We start from the raw sequence: 21,464 nt of genomic DNA, 5'->3' as shown, positions 1-21,464 counted from the left end.
TGGGGCACTCTGAATCACCTTCATCCACATGGCCCATGCACAGGACATCCTCTGGATCTTTGGAGACCTCATAATTGTCTAGATCATTGTAGATGACTTCTAGCACTGCTAATTCTCTCAGGTACTGTATGCCTTCATCTGTGGTAGTCCACTTTCCTGGGAAGTTCACAAGATCTTCCTTGGACGGATATCTTGCCCTCACACTTGAGAGGAGCCATCTCCGGAGACCGCAAATTGCTGCCTTTTTTCCAGTTCCTGTCTCAATTCCCCAGTTTCTGGCAAGAGATCCCAGCTGTTGGGCTTCCCTACCTTCCAATTGCTGACTGTGGTCCTGTTAACCCAGTATCAGAGCAGCCAGGCAGCAATCTGCGTACCTGGCTGGTGGCTGTAATCTTTCCCCATGTCTCAAAGCTCTGATGAGATCAGGGGCCAGGTAGTTTCTGCTTCTTGGCTGAATTCTTTCACTCCTTCCTCCAATTTCTTTGCTGATGGACCAGCTTCTTGATCAAACCTTTCCTCTTCTTCATCCTCCCTTACTAATGGATGATATGGACCTATTGACCTTTGTCCACTGTTAGTTTTTCACTACTGGGGCAGTTGTTGTTGTTTGGGTCCCTACCTCTACTATCATGCCCTCAGATGTAGTTTGCACCTCACTCTCAGTCAAGGTATGTTCTCAGATGCAGTTTAGGTCCTTGCCTTAACCACAGTCCTTCGAGAGTACTGAACTGTGGCTCAGTAGGCACAGGCCAAGCCCCAGTACAGTGCTAGAAGCTGCTGGTTTTCACTGGGGCAGGCAAGGCACCCTTCTATCAGGTGGTGTGCCGGTTTGCCAGGGTTGCTTGCCTGTTCAGGTGTAAAGTCCCAGCCTACAGGAACGATAACCACCCTAGGCACCAGCCCAAACACTTCCACACATGCTGCCACCCAGGGACTGACTGCCTCAGGGCACATTTCAGCATTGCCTCACCCAAAAGTTGTCTTCTCGTACACCAGGAAGACACCAGATTCTACAAACCCCATAATATGCCAACACTATTAATTACTAGTATTAAACAGCTCACGTAAGGGTGAACAAGGACCTTGGGCACCTGCATAATAAAACCACCCACATCAATCCTGGGTGGAGAGGAGATGTATTCCCTCATCCTCTCCACAAGATAGCTCCCCCAGCACAGCAAGGCCATTAATGCCAGGGGAAAGCACACAGCCATTGTTTGTACTAGCATGTTCCCAAGCTCAGCAAAATAAAGAGATAAGCAGTACAGCTAACAAACTCCGTGACCTGCACAGAAGCTTGCTACTTAATAACTACTATAGCTATAGCACGCTTAATACAAAACTGCCATTGTCTCAGGCCCCATGTTGGCCGCCAAAAAGGACTGTAGTGGGTTGACCTTAACTAAATGCCAGGTGCCCACAAAACCACTCTATTACTCCCCTCCTTAGCAGGGCAGTGGGGGAGAAAATCAGATGGAAAAGAACTCATGGGTCAAAGGCAGTTTAATAAAGCAAAAGCAAAGGCTGCACATGGAAGCAAAGGAAAACAAAAGATTTATTCTCCAAATCCCATCAGCAGGTGATGTCCAGCCACTTCCTGGGAAGTAGGCCTTCAGTAGGCATAGCAGTTGCTCCAGAAGACAAACATCATACTAATCCCCACCCCCACCCTCCCCCCTTTCTCTTAGCTTTTACTGCTGAGCAGGCATCATATGGTATGGAATATCCCTTTGGTCAGTTTGGGTCAGCTGTCCTGGCTCTGTCTCCTCCCAAGATCTTGCCCACCCGCAGCCTACTGGGTGAGGGGTGGGGAAATGTTGGACAGAGGGCCTTGATGCTGTGGGAGCACAGCTGAGCAGAAGCCAAAACACCGGTGTGTTATCAACACCTTTCTAGCTACCAATACAAAGCACAGCACTATGAGGGCTGCTGCTAGGGGGAAAATTAACTCCATCTCAGCCAGACCCAATACAACTGTTTATTTAAAAAATTAAAAGAAACTTTTAACAAAACCACGCCAAACAGTGAGGATCTGAAAAGCCAGGCAGCACTGGGGCGTCATAAAGAGAAATGCTTTGCAGGCCCTGACCAATGGGTAGATGTGCAGACAAGCACCTCCAAGTGGATGATAAGATCTCGTTCCACTTTTCTCATCCAAACAGCGATACTGCTTTGTAAGCAGATGAGGTTGTAAATTAGAAACCTGAATCTCTTGTGCATTCCCACAAGGTGCCCAGGCACCTGGACGGTTCCAATGGTGGTAAGCTTTTTAGAAGTTCCATTTGAAAGCAGTCGCAGCTTGGGGGAAGCCATTTGCTTAGCTGCAACATGTAGAGTACGTCATAGCACAAGTGTGTGTGACATGCTGTGTTTCTTCTTACCCAGAATCCTGCAGAGCTGTCCATTTTTTTTTTCCCCCCTGTTGCCCTGTATCAGCACAGAACATCCTCTCAAGCCCAAAGGAAGGGGGAATGAATACATGTATATCCACAGTCTAAGGAGGGTCACCTTTTGCTGGAACATGGATCTCACTCCCTACCCCAATCCAAAATGTGAGAACAGGGCTAGCTCTGGAAGGACAGAGCCCTCTACGAGCTAGGATCCACAAGGCAATTAATAGATTGCAGGTTGATGATTTGCCTTCTGCATCTGAATGATCTTGCCAAATCCACCTCTTCCCACATCGTAGTCTGTCCGGTACTCATCTCGCACCTGTAGCACAGCAGTAACACAGATATTAGTACCCTGCACTGCCTGTCTCCTGCTAGACTTCAGAATCATCAGCCCCTCCTTGCTCAGTTGGTGGGGAACTAAGATTTAGGTTAGAATCATTTTGACTCATTTGAAATCTCTTCAAATAACCCACCAAAAAGGTGGTAATGGTGGTGAAAATAACAAATAAGGATACATCTGATGGCTGAGTTCTTTTTAGACAAGAAGCACAGACGACCCCAAATTACTTTCATTCCACTTTGCAGTCCAGCTTTCTGAATTGCTGGGCTTGGCCTCCAGAACATTTCTCCCCTCCACCCTGGAAATCTGCAAAGGAACCACAGCTTTGCACCAGGGCGAACTGCTGTGTTACGAGATTGGCCTAGCAGCTATGGTGTCCACCTCCATTCAAATTCTGCATCATTTTAAGAGTACTATTTTGGATTAGTAAACATTCTCGTTGCATTGCAGGAAGTTTGGAGTCCTAGACAGAAACGGCCTTAAGCTCTATTTCTAGCTTTCAACACCAGGCATCAGTTACCAAAACAACCTGGGAGAGGCTAAAGTTCATTATCAGGCCCCTACAGTCTACACATTGTTCTGCATGAGACAAAACTAGCAAAGCAGTTTACAGTCTTAGGGGGATCAAATTCAAGGTATGAACTAGTGTTGCCTTTACCTGTCCTCCAGTCTTTCCTCTTCCATACTGTCGCCCCTCCTTAAACCCTGCATCCCAGTCAGTTCGAATGATGCGGTCATCTAGTCGTGTGCCATTGATAAATCGCATTGCATGTTCAGCATCTGCTCTTGTGTAGTATCTGAAGCATACTATAAGGAGAAGTAAGTGTGCTATTTTGTTGGGTTTGCTGTATTTGAGAAGCAGAAAAAACCTGCCTTCCAGCCTTTTCTACTCTTCTTGCTCTTCTCTATAGGATCAAAAAATGTGCTTATATAAATCCAAACTAAAACCAGCTCCCACTCAGAAAGGATTCTGAACTTCAATGCTAGTACCTGCACAGACAAGAAGTAGCTTTGGATCACTTATTTCACAGGTAGTTGAAACAAACACATTAAAGCCTTGCTAAGGGCAAGAAATATGTAATATGTCTCTTCATAGTATGTGAAACTTGACTAAGTTTGAACAAGAGGGGCAGGCCTCACAGGAAAGCTTTGTAAAGACAGTTCTGGGTAAAACTTGTACAAGCGTGTACCTTGTGCTTGGGAATACTGCCATGGCTCATTCTGCTACTTCGTTCAGGTGTAAAGTTAAGGTGAGAAAGTGAACATATGCTCTGGCCGTGCAGGAGCTCAGACTGACGACTGTAACAGTTCTCATTTTGGCCCTAAAATCATTAAAGAAATTAATAAAAAGAAGCACTCTGCCACCTCCAGAAAGCACATCAGCAGTAGCACCTTTCACCTACAGCACCACTGTACAGTCTGTCTTGGTTAAGGTGGTGGTGGGGAAGTAGCAACGTTGGAAGGGAAGCACCTGGTAGAAAGCACCTGACTACCAAACTTCTCAGGTTTTCCACAGCAGTACAGCTAAGCTTGCTGTGCCGAGAGGAACTAGAGGTGGCAACCACCCACGGGCTGACAGTAGCAGGGAACCAGAAAGGATACTCGACAAAGCAAAAGCCACAGGGGGTTTTCTTGATCTTGTCCAGCCCCATGACAATCCTCTTGACATCTCCACACTTGGAGAAGAGCTCCTGGATCTGCTCCTCGGTGGTGTAGAAGGACAGGTTGCCAACATACAGCGTAGAGGAAATTTTCAGGGATTTTTCCTGCAGCTGCCTGCTACCCTGAGGGCAGAGGGGAGCACGCAGCGGGGTGAGCACGCCTGCCGCCCCCTCCCGCGCCAGACCCCCGCGAGCACCTCCCGCCGCCCCGCAGGTGCGGTGCCTTCCCTCTCGCAGGCTCCTCGCGCGGCCTTGCCCCGGAGCAGCCCGCCCTCCCCCGCAGGCGCTGCTCTACCCCATGTCCCGGCCGAGCCCGCCGCCGCCCCGGGCCCGCCGCCGCCCCCACCCCCGCGGCTCCGGCCCAGCAGCCGGGCGCACCCGGAAGTGCTGGTCGCGGTACTGGCTGATCTCGCAGTAGGAGTCGCTGTTGAGCCCGCTCAGCGTGGTGTGGAGCAACCCCGACATCTCGCCCGCTCCCGGCCGGACCCTGCGCCCGGGATCCTTCCAGAACCGCCACGGCGTCCACCGGACAGCTAAGCGGGGTAGCCGGTCCGCCGCGCCGTGCGATTGGCCCCGGCGCCTGTCGCTCGGGGCGGGGAAGCGGGGCGGTAGTGCAGGACAGCCAATCGGCGCGCGGAGTCACCGGAAGCGCTCTTTCGGCGCGGCTGTCGCGCCGGGCCCGGCATGCCTCGCGGCGGCGCGCGCCGGCGGGCGGTGGCTTTCCCTCCCCTCTGGTCTCCTGACGGGGCGCGGAGGGTACTGCGCGGCGGCTCCGGTCATGGCGGGAGCGCCGCTGGCGGCCGTGGAAGGTACCACCTGCTGCGGGGCGTGGGCTCCCGTCCCGGTGAGCGCCTGGGAGTCGCCGCCTGCTGCCGGGCTGTATCTCACGCCCCCCTACTGTCCTGTCTTACAGGGCTGGTGCGGGAGCTGCTGAGGGAGGAGGCTCCGTCCCGCATCGCCGCCCTCACCGAGGAGCTCTTCCAGGCGGCGGCGAGCGTCTCTGAGGCGGGTGGGAGCGCGGCCGAGGTAGCGCCCCGGCCTCCCGGCCCGGTGCCCCGCTCCAGCCCGCCTGAAGAGGCGCGGGTTGGTGGCTCGGGCTTCCCCGCGTTGCGGCGGCGCCGGGCGCTCATCTCCAGCGCTGCTGGGGTGTGAACGGACCGTTTGTTTTTTCACCTTTTAACCCAATAGCGTGGAAGTCCAGAATAAAGTGGAAAATGTTATATTTTAAAAGTCGCTGCAAAATGTTGATCCTAAATGTAAAAGTGTGCATCATAATAAGAAACGTCAGGGGTGTCTTAGTGATGTTAAGGTTTTTTTTTATTTCAACTTTCTAGTAGAATCTACTTGTAATTTCACATAAAAAGGCAAACATAGAGCGCTGGTGTATTACGAGTTGGTGGAGGGTCAGAGGAGAGGTCCTTCTCATCCTGTATGTGGAGTATGGTAGTCATAGCAGATACTTCAGGAAGAAGAAAGCAAGCATGTTAATTTACCTGCCAGGTGAACCCAGTACGTAACATTAGAGTGGGAAGTACTCATTTTCATACATTGAACTGGGTTGTTTATAATGTTTTAAATTTTGTTTTTGGTTTTGTTTTTTTTCCTTCTGTATATTTCTTCCAGAGGAGTATTTATAAAGTAGTAAATGTCTACTTGAAAAGACCTTTTTCAAAAAGAAGTCTGATGAGTGTTACACGAATCTGGAATGAAAACAAGATCAGCTGAGATATTGTCCAGCCTTTTCCTCCAAGGTTATATTTTGAACGGAGATTTAACTCAAAGTGATTATCATCTAAGGAGGACTGATTTTGAAAATCCTAATTTGTGACAAGGAGCAAGATAGTTTAGCAAGTGTCACAACAGAAAGTACGCTTAATGCAGTCTGTAAAGAAATAGAGGAGCGTAAAACTGGTATCCTTCCGTTCTTCCTCAGTCAGTTGGGCTAAATTATTTTTAAAGAAAGGAGAAGCCATTAATTTGTGATCAGTTCTCTTCAATAAAAGGGGCCATAAAATGTCTCCTAGTTAGACAAGAGCATATTTGTAGGCAAGATCTATGAAAACTAGGATTTGTAGTGGTGGAAAGTGCAGCCCTTCAAGTTTGGTTATTAAAGGAACTTCCTGCCTTTATGTAGGACTGCATCATCTTTTTAATAAGAGTATATAGTCGGTAGCCATTGCTTGCTAATATCAGAAGTTTCCCAATGTAGGTATTTAAAATAATTAAACTACTTAGTTTTCTTTTTGATAGGCAGAAAAGGTGAAGCCTTACTATGGATGTGTTTTCAAACCTGATACAATTCTTACAGCTCTCTTCCAATCCCTTCAATTTTTCCAACATCTGTTTAAAATGTATATAATGTATTCTGAAAGCTGCTAGTGAATCAGTTGTATTTTGGATGTTGTGAAGTGCTATTACCCAAATTTTGGTATCTATGAGTGTTTGTGAGAAAACTTAATCCCAGATGGATAGCGTAAGTGAAGTCATGTTATGCTAAGTTTGGAAAAGGACTTGTTAGAAACATAGATTAGGACGTTTCGGTAGTAATTAATAGGGTTTGTTTAGGAATGCATTTGAATGTTTCTGAAGTCCACCAGTTACAGAATTCGCTATTATGCATAATTTAAAATTGGTGCTGAAGGCAGTGGTGGATGATGTGACATATATGTGCTAATGGTCATGTGATTAATGAGTCGTTCGGTGCACCTGTTTTCGGGTCACTCTCCCAGGTCTCCTGTGGGATGATGTAACAGTTTCATGGAAAACACACCTTTGACTCCAATGTAAAAGGAAGTTACACAAACATGTGGACAGCTCATTACTGTGATACATGTGAAAGATGGTTCCTTTTCCAGCAGTAAATTTTAATGTGACCCAAATCTAGGACAAAATTAAATCTAATGGAACTCTCCTCCTTAGGTTGAAGAGGGTGCAATAAGCCTGTGGAACTGGGTTGTGACCAAACACACAGGTTCAGTTGTCAATGATGAGCAAAGAGCTAAACGTATGTATGTGTTCTATACCTTCCTAAATGTGTTTTGTGTAATGTAGCACAAAAAGGAAAAACTCTGCTGACAGGCATATATGTAATGCTATAGACTTGTTTGGATCTTTGCAGATAGGGTATAGATAGAGGGAAATGCACAGCCAGGCTTATAAACAGTGCAGGAAGGAGCATACTGGTGTAATAGTGATCTTATGACACAGAATCAGTGTAGGCATACTTATCACTCGCCCTTTCTGTGCCAGAGCATCAGTAAAGAGGTGATGTGACCAACAGAAACTGTAATATGCCTTCTAATGCTATGGTTTTAATCTAAAAGTGTATGGAAATAACATAGATGTAAATTTGAGACTGTTGGTCACTTAATTTATATCAAGTGAGATTGATGAGATACTTATATTAAAGAAACAACGATTACATACAGAAAACCTCTAAATCCTCTCTTTACTTCCCTGCTTTAGCCAGGTACACAGCTGGTGGGTTTGCTTGGAGCCAGGAGCAGGGCTGGGGGAAAGCAGAAGTGAGCTTTTGGTCTTTTCCCTCAACCTGCTCTTTATGTGGTTTGCAGGATTGCAATATCTGGCCTACTTTTTTGTCTTGAGGGATTGTAGTCAAAATTATCTGTAATCTGCATCATAGATATTACATCAGGTAAAGGGAAAAGGGTAAGTTTACACAAAATAAGTAGTAATTGTAGAGCATTATGTTCTCAGATCTTGTATTCAGCTGAAGGGCCAGGGAGAGGCTATTTTAAATACATTAAGTGGTGACTTTTCCATCCCTGATGTGTAAGGAAGGCCTGAAAATATTTTTGCTTTTTACTTTGAAAATGTAAAGATTATTAAACTTCATTTCCCTATTTTGCTGAAGGCTTTTCTGAGGCTTTCAAGACATGTTACTGTAAACACCTGTAAGGTAATTAAGTCTTTGAATACCATATTTTTAACTTAAACTCTCTCTAAAGTGTTTAATAGGTGTTTTGATGAGAATACTTGGTTTTTTTTCTTACTGCCTAAAAAGCAGTTTTAAGCAGCTTGGCTAAAATTCAGACTACTTTGACTCCTGAAGTTTTCAAAATTTTCTCTCTTGTAATTTAAAAGAGCAAGCAGTCTTTCAGGTACGGCAGGGCCAGACTTTCAAAATAAAAAAAGAGAGAGGGAAAAGGGAACTTACGAATGTCTGCACTGTTTTCTTGCAGTACGGTTTGTTGCTTGCAGACTGGTGTGCCTTTGTCAAGGCAGCGATCCTCCAGAGGGGACTATTCAAAGACAGATTTTGGTAAGGCTAATGGTGGGTGAGCAGTGAAGTACAGCTGATCACCAAGGGAAAGCTGATCACTTCAAACCGTACTACAGTTGCTTTGGAAAGGGAGTGAAATATCCCTGTAGTTCTGGGGAATCTACATGCTGAAGGGGGACCTCTGTTATCACAGGGATACTTTGCTGAGCCAGTGCAGTTAGGAATTTCTGGACAGTGTGGTTAGGATCACGTCTTTGTCGTATGGTAAAATGTTATATGAGAAGCATATTTATTTATTTCAGTATCTTATAACGTCTGGTAGGGCACTGTAACTCTTAAGCTGCATCTAAATGTTAAGGACTTCATTCAGATGTGAGGGGCTTGTCAGAAATTGAAGAGCTGAAATACCCCTCTCCTACATTAGATACATGAATCAACAAGATGAGATCTAACATTGCCTTTATTGAAAGTGACTGTACTTTCACAAAGCACTTATTTTCTCCTTCAGATGTCTATGAAAACTGGGAAAGTTTGGATAGATATCGGAAAAGCTGATCTTGCTGATGGATTTCTGGAGACTGCCATGAATGTAAGTTCTCTTCCAGTTTTAATTTCTTACAAACACACCTATTTGTAAGTTCCATGGGTGATTCCTATACTTTGTTTTCCAGGGGTTAGAAAAACTGTATGCGAAGTTACTTAAGGGAAGCAATGGTGAAGCAGACACTCATGTCTATAAAGCTGATGTAGAGAAGAACCTCTTCAAAGTACTCACTTACCAGGCTGAATCAGTATGTGCTCTTCCCAGTTTTCCTTATAAGTCACTAGGGGTATAGAGGGAAACTTTGACCCAGTTATTAGATGTATGAATACTTGGCATCGGAGGCTTGCTGAGGGATATATTTCCTTCACTTAGATGTAAGATAGCAGATCTTGTGTTTGCATTCTGTGTTGCAATCATTTAATGATTTTTAATTTGCCTCATTTATCGCAGTCATTTCTGCTGTGGTCTTTATATCTTCTAGTTCAGATTTGTTGTACTATGATTTGGCTGCCATGGCTGTTTATAAAACAAATGGCTGCCTTTCTGAATCATCAATGTGTCAGTTCCAAACATGTCCTGTGCTTGACTGAAGAAGTGGGGTAGGACTGGTGTAGAGCCTGGGTCCCCCAAACTGCATTCGTGTAACATGTACACAGCAAGACTAGTCACTTTAGAAAGCTCATCACACTGCACTAGTATTTGCAGCTAGGCTGACTGAAAGTATATGAAGGTAGTATTCATCATGGCTGCAGATAGCCAAGGTTCGTATCTACCGAGTAGATATTATCAGCCACGTGTACGAAGTATTCTGTAACTTTCAGCTTTCATGACTCTGCAAGCTCACAAACATCATGAAAGCTATTAATATAATATTCCATCAGACAGAGGTATTTCTGTACATGAATACTCTCTCTTCCATGACCTCGTACATGCTGCTTTCCACATAGAAAGGCTTTAAACAGTGGGAGAATTAATACAAAATTACAAGATCTGTAAATAGTGAGTTTCATGAGATTTTGTATTTTCTTTAAAGTTTCAACCTCTGGCATCGTACAATGAAGTAAGAATCATGGTGATAATTAAAAAAAATAAAAGCCTAGTGCAATATGAGAGAAGTCTGAAAAAGCACTAAAGGTTTTCTAGAGGATCAACAACACAAATTCCAATAATTCAGAGTCTGTAATTTAGAAATTCTGAGTTTTGCAAGGCATTGTTGTGCCTGACTGAAGTTCCTGAGTACGTTCTCAATGCTATAGAGTGTTACAGGTATATGAGGGTAAATATGAAAATGTAATTGCCTGCATTTGTTGATATGACGGTATCTAGACGGGGAGTACTATCTCCAAAACTCTCAAGAGCTTCCTTAAACAGGCCAAAGCAGTGGCCAAAATTTTTAATTTGATCATGGAGGCAAGAAAGGTCCTTAAATTATTGGAGAGGGGGTTTAAGAGTTGCTGAACTATTGTATCCTCTTAACATCTGAATGAACTTGTCCCATGCATCTGGCCTTTTCACACTACCTAAGGACTGCAGTGTTTTTCTGGATGTCTCTATCATCTAGGAGTATATAGAGATACACAGAGTTATTGTAGCTATGTAAGGACAGATATCCAATTCCAAACCTATCTTTACTGAATGTGAGAAACCCAAGCCTTCTTTTAGAGGATCAGTCTTTTAATGAATTTTGAAGTCAAGTTGCTCGCTAACAGTTTGTTGGCATGCTCTACTGCTTTCTTAGGCAGTTGCTCAAGGGGATTTTCAGAAAGCGGTGATGTGCGTGCAGCGCTGCAAAGATATGTTGATGAAATTGCCAAAAGAGGTAAATGAAATCATCCCTTCTTTATCATTCCAAACTTTGAAAATCTGCTTTCCTCTATATGTTAAAGAATGACATATGCCATATAACATTTTGAAAAGTACTCCGAACAGCATATCTCTTCTGTGGTTGGTTGCTTCTTTGAGATATTCTTCCTAAAAAATTTGCAAGAAAACAGCAGTTTTTTTCCTCAAAGTTCATTTTTTTTCCTTGTTTCTCATAGTTTATGATTCATAGTAGAATGATAAATCATAAGAACAGAGCTTCTCACTGCAAATCGTTGAAAATGCTCACTGGGATCTTTGCATTACTGTTCCTCATTTAATTTTAAATGAATTTCATGCTCTCTGCTTAAACTCCTCCATTAAATAATATTAAACTTCTCGTGATGAGCGCTTTTTGCAAACTAGGAGCATTGATTCAGACAAGGAGAAGGTTTCTGATCATGAGAGATACAATTTACTTCTGTTTTAGAGTGTTATTTAAATAATGAGAAAAAAGGAAAGAGCTAGTGATTGCTGAGTGACTTCGAAACTCTTGGACCACTAGGTGGCCATCAGTCCTTAACTCTTCCAGGCTCCCATTGTACCAGAGCGCACTTGCAGAGTATCACAAGGAGATTGCTGCATTATGGAGATATATGGTACCACAGAGGAGCTGGAGCGGATTTGCAGCTTGTGGATCATCAGTGGTCTGTGAACCATAACTGGGAACTCTTGCCCTACAGGGTGAAATGCCAGAATTGTTCCAAACACTTGTTTTTCAGAGAGGCGCAAGGTTTATGGGGATATTCAGTGTTACGTTTGATGCTTGGAACACAGTCATTAGCTGAAATAGTATTTTAATTATCCTTTGAAATACTTCTTTTCCAAGCATGCAAGTAAATGACTGGGGTATGCCACAGTATGCCCACAGTGTTATTCTAAAGACTTTGCATGAAACCCTCTCAATACAGTAAACTTTTCTGGAAAGAAAACGTTCACAAATGAACTTATGAAAAATAAGGGTTTATATCTGAAAGTGATTTTTCTTTTTTTGTTCATGCATGCTGAATCTGTGCTTTTGCCTCTGGATTGCAATGAGATGAACAATAAATTTGAGGCAAGATGTTGTGCTGCCTCTCTCATTCTTGCCTGAAGATTTGAAATCTGTAGTCACTTGCAAGAAACATCATTTATACTTGGAAGAGAAAGTTACCGCAGAGGCAAAATGGATGTAAATATTGGCAGCCTGTTAGCATATAAAATGACTTTCTGTCTCTTCTTTGGATGACATATGACAGCTGCAAATCATTTCAAAAGAAAGACAAGTTGTTATGAACAGACATTGTCAGGGCTGACTGATAAAGCAGAAGGCAGCAGTACTCTGAATAACCAAGCATTCAAAACTAGTTTTATCCTAAAACTTGTAATGTGGATGATCCTTTCTTAGCCCCAAAGAGACACGCTGGGCAGAAGCCTACCATGGAAGAGGTGGAGTCCTCTTAACTGTGTAAAACTTTTGTCATTTTTAAAAATGAAGTTGTGATATTCCAGTTTTTCCTCTCAAGTTTTTATTGTTTACTTTACACAGTTCTAGTGCTTTCAGTGTGATTTCTTGAAGAACTGTTCTACCTCATGTGTTCTAAGATTTCCGCTGTTTTGCATGTCCTGGACTGATTAATGATGCTTCACTTCCCCGCATAATGATGATTCCATTTTAGTCATGCTCAGTTATCCCCTTGTGTAAGGTCAGAAGTGAAAACAGTGGATATATCTTTAAAATAAAACACATTTTAAAGAACCTGAGACTGGAGTGCCATAGATCTAGTGATGTTTCTAGAAGAATATTATGGAAGCAAGAGTCTTTTATTGCAGGCCTGTTACCTGTCCATCCTCTGTTACAATTTTGGAGTGGAAACCTATGAACGGAAGAGGTATGAACAGAGCTCCTTCTGGCTCAGGTAATGTGTAAAGGCAAACAAAATAAAATCTGCTTTTGAGATGTAAACATATGTGTGAAGAAGGTGGGGAGCAAGGGAAAGAAGAGGTTTAATTAAAAATGTAAGAATCCAAGATTTTAGCTGAACCAAATTAGCTGGGCAGATACTTGGTGACTGTTACTCTGTTGCCGACCATCTGTGTCTGCTTTCTACTTTGGTTTTTCTGTCATTAAAATGAAAGTCTTCTTTCAATGGTTATTGTAAATTCTTTCCCTAATACTTCTTCCAAAGAGATTATTTTTATGAAGAGGCTGTTTCCAGTTCTTGTGCCATTCATAAAAGATAGTGAAGGGATTTTAAAGCTTTGGAAAAGAGTAGATTAATTATTCTGACTGGTTTTAAATGTATTTGTTTTAAACAGTATTTGAATTTCTTATAAAGGAGGTGCTACATTGAGAGCAAGCCCTTGACTGATGAAAGACACAAACATCAAGAAGAAGAAGGAATAGTTAGAGATGGTTTGTGTAGGATCCAAATAAGTAATATGGTACTAGTAAGGAAGAAAAAATATAGGCTATGGGGAAGAGTACCCTCATGCCAAGGTCACAGTCTCAGCTCAGAAATTTCTTTTTATTTATTCATGTTCTTTTTCTTTCAAATAGTTGGAAGAGAATGGATGGCAACATATCAAATTCAAAATAGTTATGGTCACATGTGTTGTCAAAGAGGATTTGTAGAAATGCTTAGGATTAATTACAGCTGGTGCTTTGGAGATTATTTTATATTTTACTCTTGTGGAAAATTGAATACCGAGTCCTGATGACAAAATTTGAGGAGGAAATAAGCCTTTGCAAAGTGCAAATAATAATCTGGAAAAAGAGAGGTAGCTCCATCTAGTGGGTTAAGGTTTCCCTGTACTGAGAATGTATTAGATTAGGAAACAAATGCCCAGTTACTGTTGTTTCTAACAGTTCTTCATTCACAGCATCTGCAGTCGAATCTGGTTTTGTGGAATTACCACTGCATTTTTTCCTAGATGGTCCTTTGTGCTGTCATTTAACTTTCAGAAAAAGAATAGGGAATCATCACTCCCAGGTTCTGTTTCTGTCTCTGCTATTGATTTGTTGTGATCCTGAGACCAGGTCGTGTATAACTTTTGTGTATTACTATATTATATGTCAGGTGAGAATGAGAACACTTGCTCCTTCAAAGCTCCTATGGTTGAAACTGATAAAGCCTACTGAAATGTTTGAATAGAAGATGTTACAATTTTTAATGTGAGGATTTAGAAAGAAAGCATTTTCTGTTCTGTAGGAAGAGTGAGTACTGAGATTAGTTTGTGTGATTTATATAGTTTCTAATTGCTTAAGAAGTGGGAAAGGATAGGAGTGTTGTGCCTATGAGGTTCAACAAGGCCAAGTGCAAGGTCCTGCACCTGGGTCAGGGCAACCCCAGTATCAGTACAGGCTGGGGGATGAAGGCATTGAGAGCAGCCCTGCGGAGAAGGACTTGGGGGTACCAGTGGATGAAAAGCTGGACATAACCCAGCAATGTGCACTCGCAGCCCAGAAAGCCAACCGTATCCTGGGCTGCATCACAAGCAGCACAGCCAGCAGGTCAGGGGAGGTGATTCTGCCCCTCTGCTCCGCTCTGGTGAGGCCCCACCTGGGGTGCTGTGTCCAGCTCTGGAGCCCTCAGCACAGGAGGGACACGGACCTGTTGGAGCAGGTCCAGAGGAGGCCACAAAAATGACCCGAGGGCTGGAGCAGCTCTGCTGCGAGGACAGGCTGAGAGAGTTGGGGTTGTTCAGCCTGGAGAAGGGAAGGCTGCGGGGAGACCTGATTGCGGCCTTTCAGTACTTAGAGGGGGACTAGAGGAAGGATGGGGGCAACCTCTTTAGCAAGGCCTGTTGTGACAGGACAAGGGGTGATGGTTTTAAACTAAAGGAGGGTAGATTTAGACTGGATATAAGGCAAAAAATTTTTACAATGAGGGTGGTGAAACCCTGGCCCAGGTTGCCCAGAGCGATAGTGGAGGCCTCAGCCCTAGAAACACTCCAGGTCAGGCTGGACGGGGCTCTGAGCAACCTGATGTAGCTGAAGATGTCCCTGCTCACTGCAGGGGATGACCTCTAAAGGTCTCCTCCAACCCAAAGCGTTCTATGATTCTGTGATATCAGAAGACTGGCTGAATTTATCTCTCTCATCCCATTTAATTCTTTCACTTATCATTGGTAGCCAGAGTTATGACATTGGGAAGATGGACATGAAATATTCTGTTGGCAAAGAAATGCAGGTAAGAAATAGAGAAGTTGTTTGTAAATGGGAGGATTTTGTTATCCTGACTCTACTGTGTCATCTGCCTCTGTTGTGCCAAACCTGACCAGTGTTCTTTGGCCTCCTCTTTAGTACTGTATGCTATGAAGTTTGGCAAAGTTGCAAGTTCATATGCTACGAGTGTCAGTCTGAGAGTTTAGTCACTGATGGGTGCCCTAAATCACATTTGAATCTATTTCACAGAAAGTAAGGCTGAAGTAGACCCTGAAAGGCCATCTCTTCTCTTCCCCTCTTCTTTCAAGGCATCATCAGTTTCATCTGTGTCATTTCCGATAGATGTTTGTCTGTCTCATTCCTTCCTCATTCCTTCATGTCCTCATTATTCCTTCTACTACCTACAGTGGATATGGAGAAGATTGTAATCTCTTCCTTTATATAAATTATTTATATATTTGAAGGCCATTATCCTGTATGTCTTTGTGTTTTTTTTTCTCCCATTGAAGTTTGTACCTCCTGTTCCTTCAATTTCTTCTTTCGTTCTATTTAATCCCAGATCTCTGATGTTCCTTGCTACCCTTCTGTTCTCCTCTGAACTCTAGTTGATTCACATCCTCTGTGAATTGCAGTACTGAAGAGTGAATATGCTTCAGAACTGAGCAATCACTTTTTATGTCTGATACCAGGCAGGCATTCTTTTGACTCCAAGAGCTTTTATTTTTCATGACCTTAAATTTTAAGTCTTTTGTATTCATATACACATTCATGTGTGGCCATTTTTTTATCAGATGGCATTTAAACTTCCAGTTTGTTTTTCTTTCTAGGCTAAAGTGCTGCGATTGTTAGCTACAACCTATTTTGAGTGGGATTGCAATCTGTATCTTGACAAGGCATTGAAAGCTATAAGCTTGGCAAATCAGGTAGTAATGTGTTACTGTATTTATTTATGGTGTGCAGTAGTCAAAACTCAAGCATTTATTAACATAATAATATGGACCACATTAATCATTGCTGTGTTATCCTTGACATCAGACAGAGGTGTGTTTTCTTTGCTTTGGCTGTTGTACTCATAAGTATGTTTTTGTGTTCCCAGCTTTTTTTATAGAGAAATACTTCTTTACATGTAGATGTTGAGCTGTCTTGCTGCTTCATATCTATTAATAGTGAGGTCCTTTGATAATGATATGACTAAAATTTCTCTGTCATGTATTCTTGAAAACTGTACAAACAGAATAAACTACAATGTGGTCCACGTGAGATTTATAGCAGCTGGCTTTTTATGCACCAGACTTTTTGCCTTGCTTTGGGTTATAGTGGGTATGTCCATATTACATTTTGAGTCCCCATCTCATTATCTGTACAAATATTTGAGGAAGCACCAAACAGAGTTCAGTTTTGAAAGCTGTGGAGTCATGCTACATCTTATTTCAAACAATTAATTTAGCTATTGCACTTCACTAACATGACTATTTATTCTGGAACCTGAAAAAAGAGCTGTATAAACATCTCAGCTACCTCGAATAAAGTTCATGTATCTCTAAGCAGTCTCTACAGTGAGGTCTTTTGCTCTTGTACAAATTCTGTTTCCCACATAAAGACTTGTATTAATTTTGTGCTTCTCTCTTTTCAGGTTAGAGTAACTTAAATTTGAAATACGTAGATTTGTCTTCTGTTGACAATTTTTAAATTTCCATTATCTGTTTCATACAAAACAAGTTTTAAGTATAAAATCTTGTTTAAATGAAAGCTCAAAATCAGTTTTCTGCATGCTGTTAAAACTTTTAGACAGATGATGGTACACGTGCTTGTGAGATCAGGATAAAAGGCAGTGTATTTCAATCATTCAAATAACATGCTACTACAGTACTTAAGCCCTTTGCAGTTTTTATTGTATTTACTTTCGCAAAACCTTTTGAGATGGAAAGTGTTTTTATCATAATTTTTGTTAATGTGTGTTTTGAGGGTATGGAAAACTAGAAGAAAATTTTTATTCTAGAGTCTGAAACATGCAGTGTTATAGTGAGAGCTGTAGTATACAGTCTTCATTATTTCCATTTGCTCCCATTGCTGTTCTCCTAAATTTCATATTATTATATGCTACTTCAAATTCTGCTCATATTAATTCTAGAGTAATCCAGCCAATTCACACAGAAAAGCAGGAAATGTTTCTATCATTCAGTATTGTTCAACTTCTATTTAAATGTATTGGAAATGGGCCACAGCAAAATGAGCATCATGGATCTCTTGCTTTCATTGTCCTCATGGTCTTTTGGCAGTATAAGAATAAATAATAAAGATGCACGTTGCATTTAAGAAGAAAATATTAGCAGTTGCCTACCTATTGCTTCAGTCATTAAAATGGAACTGAAGAATACAGAGGAGCGTATGTGATTTCCTGATATTTATCTGTGTTATGAATGTGCTGGACTCTCATGGGATCTGTGTTCTAGAAACAGCTGTCCAAGTAATGTATTGTTTTTCATTGTGCAGGAGGATTTGCATCCAGCAGGCGTTTTTTTGAAAGTTAAAATTCTTCTTAAAAGTGGAGCATCAGATGAAGATATCAACTCAGGTATCACAGCTCTGTATAAGTTTCATAATAAGGTCAGTCATACTACTCCGTATCCAAGAAGATGGCTTGAGTTGTAGATAAAAAAGAAAAAACATCCCTGTGTCGTGTGTTTTAGAATCTTCATTAGCTAAATGTCATTCTGGTTTTGGAGCGTGAGAATAGTAGGCAGTGTTCACAGGGGAGTTATCCAGGTGCTAATGTAAGTTTGAACTAAGCATGACTTTGTTTTTGTTGAGAATTTAAATAGACTTGCTGGAAATAGGGAAGGGGGAAGACTAAAGCCTGTTGGAATGAAGACAGTGAAAATATAGCAATGTAAAGATATGGTTTATTTTTGACTTAGGGCTAAGGTTACTCAAAAAGGGTGAAGGTGGATTGTCTCTTACAGTCAGGATGAAAGAAAGACTTGTGAAACACTGCTATTCTCTGCGTGTGATTTTGCAGATTTTGGCCAAGGGACATCAAGTGCTGATCAGTGTGTTGTGGTCTGGTAACCTGTGTTACCAGAGTTTATTTAGTTTATCTAGGGCATATAAACTTTTCTCCTTATTCCTCAAATTTGTCATTTGAAGAGAACTGATTTTTCTGTTGGCATGAGGGGAAAAGAAAGATTTTGTGGGGACTTCAATATAGAAAGGGGATGTTTCAGCGGAAATGTATTCCCATAAATAATGAAATCTTAAGGAAAAGAGGCTTTGTACTCTTCATGGGTGGAAAGCATCAGGTATGTAATGAATGCTCTGAGAAATAAATGTATGATGAGATGAGGAATTTCTTGCCTGGAGCTGAATGGTTTGAATGCTGCCAGACTAGCAGGAATGGAAACGCCACTTCAGGTTGCTCCTGGGGAATTTCAGCCAGCTTTCATGTGGACAGTTATTCAAAACTGACCGCTGCAGTTGCTGGCTTCTGTTCTGCAGTTCAAATTGTGAAGCCAGTGTTCCCTATCAAAACACACTCTGCCTATATTTAGTAGCACTAAGACTTCAGTAAGTTTTTCAAGCAAGTTTATTAATCAGTGGTTGTCTGTCTTTTCTTGCGTGGCTGGCATAAAAGAGTTGTTTCCATGCGTTGCAACTTCTCTTGCTTTTGAGTGAAGGTTCCTGCTAAGTTTTAGGTATTTGACTAAAATCTTTTATTGTGCACTTGTACACAGGTGCCTTAGAAATGCTTCCTTTAACAACTGTTACAGTCGTGTCCCTATGTGTTCCTTTTCTCATCCAAGCTACAAATGTATAAATATTGTTATTAACCATTCAGCACAGTCTAGCAATTTTTAAGCTTTATCTGAGTGGTCTAAAAATGATACCTACTTAACAGCACCAGCCAATTCAACAGCTGATGCTAAAGGCATTAGGCTTAAGTAGTTCCTGTTGCAATGTGATATCACACACAGCCTGAGCGCTGACCTCAGTCTTAAGTGGTTCCTGCTGGATAAGGATGAGACATTTTGATGGAAAGCAGCTTGAGGCAAAAGTTTGTGGTACTAATGCCTATGCTGTTCCTGTTGAAAGAGACACAGGGCTAGAATTCCAGAGCTATCAGTCTGTCACCTTTCTGTATTACTACATTAATTGTACAATGAAAGGAAAGTCAAAGCACAATAGACATGTTATAGTCTTCCTTTTGGTTTAGAACTATTATATTGGGGGTTTTTGGTTTTGCTTTGGGGTTCTTTTTTTTTGTTCTTACCCCCCCCCAATAAGCTCTGAGAGGCAAATGGTAAATTGAGCAGTTAAGTGTCTAAGTTGATTAAATAATCTCAACTGCTTTGTGTTTTGTCTAGCCGTTGCAGAATTCCTGCATCATGGGATGTCTTTAGACTTTTGTTTGAATACTGCCAAACTGCTGCTGGAGCATGGACGGTATGAAAGCATCACTAAGTGGGGTGAACACAATTTTTGGGCTTTGCAGGTGTTCTTTTATAAGCAAAGAACATCTATTATACAATGATGCTTTCTTTTAAATAAAAACTCAGAGGTAAGTAAACCGTTTTGAGAGGGGGCCTGTCTTTTCTGTAGCAAGGTGATACAGATTATGGCAGCAGCAGAACAGGATGTGAAATAATGCTAAGTGGCAATCTGCAGTGCTGTAGCCTTACTTTGGAATGATTAAGATTCTCCCTATGTAGTTTTGATATATATCTGGAATAACATATATATGAGTCTGGAATTACCTGACTGAAATCTTTCTTCTGTATTAACTAACCAGCCCTTAGAATGAAGGAGTTTGGAGTCCTAGAATCGTTCTTGCGAAAAACAGTATAAGGATGAACAAGTTACTGTAAAATAAATTGAGGCATGAAATTTCACACTGTTGAATGCTCCATCATGATTGCCTATGTATATGCTTCTATCCTGCAGTAAATTCTTACTCTTTCATTGTGAGGAGTAAACTCTCTTGTGAATACAGTGGAACAAGCATATGCTAATAGGAATTTATTACTGAATAGATGAACTGCAGTAAATTCATACCATGTCATGTGATGATACTCTGTCAGTGTGATTGTGTGCCAGTAGTATTCATGAGAAACATGCTGTATGGTGTGAATATGTTATTTTTTAGAATAGAAAATTAGCAGCTCTTCTTGTGCAGCCTCTTAAAAATGCATCTGTGTGAATAGGGAATCAGTTGGTTTTGATTTTCTGAAATCTGTTCCTGAACGATTTGAATCTTCACCTGACCTTGGAAAAATTGTCCTGCTCCACATTGAGTTCCTGTTGCAGAATAAGAGGGAGCTGCTTGCTAAGCAAAAGGTTGAAGAAATTATTATAGGTCTGTATCCATCTTCTGCTGCTGTTTTCTGAAAGCTGGATTTAGTTGGCTAAAATCTTGAATTCTGATTTTCACTTTTTTGCTTATTCTCATCTTTCTATTTGTGTCTATTTTCCCTGATGTTTCTTCTGCATGGCAACTCTCAACTTCCATAATGAATGACAGTCATGATAAAGCTCAGGGTTAAATTAACTTGCCAGAACAATTCCTTCTTGGTGTAGACTGTGTGACTGATATATGTAGGATTAGAAACAATTACCGTAAATTCTGTGGTTTTGTCTGTCAGTATTAAAACAGGTTGCATATCCATGTTTGAGCAGCTGAATAACAGTTTCTTTTTCAGGTCTGTTGCACCTGTACCACTGTAGGTTTTTTTTACTGTCAGATCTGCTGGAAATCAGACCATATTTTATGCAGCACCAAGCTAGGTGCAAGACCCACATTTTACATTGTTCAAGCATAAAAGTATTCTCTTACCCACTGTTTTTTTGGGGGCGGGGGTTGTTTGTTTCTTTGTTTTTATTTGGGTGTTGGTTTGTTGGTGTTTTGGTTTGGGTTTTTTTTTTCAGAAGCAGGATATGAAACACTGGGTCCTGGCTGAAATTATTGCTGTATTAGTGTTGTTTGTTGTAGGCTATGGGACAGTTTTTCTCAGATAGTTCTTAGGAGCTTCTCAGTGTGCTGCTTAAATTTCTTGTAAAGTGATGATTTGCAGTATCTTTTCAGGTCATTATACTGGGAAGCAGCTGTTGCCTGAAGCCTTGAACCACCTGCACATCATCTTGTGGGACAGAGCTGCCAAACATTATGAGGTCTGGGACCAAACAGTAGTGTTGTTATTTGTATCAGTGAAAATGAAGATCTGTTTCTTCTGACCTCTTTCATATGTCTATTTTGGTTAGAGTGCAAGTTGTCACTAAGATCCC

At 41.8% G+C, this 21,464-nt stretch overlaps 2 protein-coding genes across 11 annotated transcripts in view; one reads left to right on the top strand and one right to left on the bottom strand.

Moving 5' to 3' along the window:
• Positions 1–1,531: 1,531 nt before the first annotated feature.
• LOC142063295 (nuclear cap-binding protein subunit 2) lies at positions 1,532–4,978 on the bottom strand. Its single transcript, XM_075106883.1, has 4 exons — positions 4,773–4,978; positions 4,336–4,517; positions 3,392–3,530; positions 1,532–2,712 (listed from the first exon to the last, which is right to left on the bottom strand). Exons 1-4 carry the CDS (start codon positions 4,857–4,859, stop codon positions 2,614–2,616), a joined length of 507 nt encoding a protein of 168 aa, XP_074962984.1. The 5' UTR covers positions 4,860–4,978; the 3' UTR covers positions 1,532–2,613.
• A 71-nt stretch (positions 4,979–5,049) lies between these two features.
• The window catches only part of TEX11 (testis expressed 11), a 34,019-nt gene continuing 17,604 nt past the window's right edge, over positions 5,050–21,464 (top strand). For 7 of the 10 annotated variants that reach the window (XR_012662733.1, XR_012662731.1, XR_012662732.1 and 4 more), the window contains exons 1-14: positions 5,050–5,203; positions 5,308–5,420; positions 7,314–7,398; positions 8,597–8,676; positions 9,146–9,226; positions 9,309–9,428; positions 10,920–11,000; positions 12,854–12,939; positions 15,156–15,213; positions 16,016–16,111; positions 17,682–17,763; positions 19,550–19,628; positions 20,387–20,538; positions 21,265–21,350. Coding sequence is in view for 6 of the 10 variants with exons in the window: in XM_075106874.1 (XP_074962975.1) it covers positions 5,173–5,203; positions 5,308–5,420; positions 7,314–7,398; positions 8,597–8,676; positions 9,146–9,226; positions 9,309–9,428; positions 10,920–11,000; positions 12,854–12,939; positions 15,156–15,213; positions 16,016–16,111; positions 17,682–17,763; positions 19,550–19,628; positions 20,387–20,538; positions 21,265–21,350 (1,230 nt within the window). In the remaining 4 variants the exon portion in view is untranslated. Of the gene's footprint in view, positions 5,204–5,307; positions 5,421–7,313; positions 7,403–8,596; positions 8,677–9,145; positions 9,227–9,308; positions 9,429–10,919; positions 11,001–12,853; positions 12,940–15,155; positions 15,214–16,015; positions 16,112–17,681; positions 17,764–19,549; positions 19,629–20,386; positions 20,539–21,264; positions 21,351–21,464 lie in introns of those variants that run through there. The other 3 variants (XM_075106876.1, XM_075106875.1, XM_075106878.1) reach the window with 3 other exon arrangements.

This window comes from Phalacrocorax aristotelis, chromosome 11 (genome assembly GCF_949628215.1).
Source record: "Phalacrocorax aristotelis chromosome 11, bGulAri2.1, whole genome shotgun sequence".
In the NCBI taxonomy this organism is placed as follows: domain Eukaryota; kingdom Metazoa; phylum Chordata; class Aves; order Suliformes; family Phalacrocoracidae; genus Phalacrocorax; species Phalacrocorax aristotelis.
This window is presented reverse-complemented; position numbering and strand designations above follow the sequence as displayed.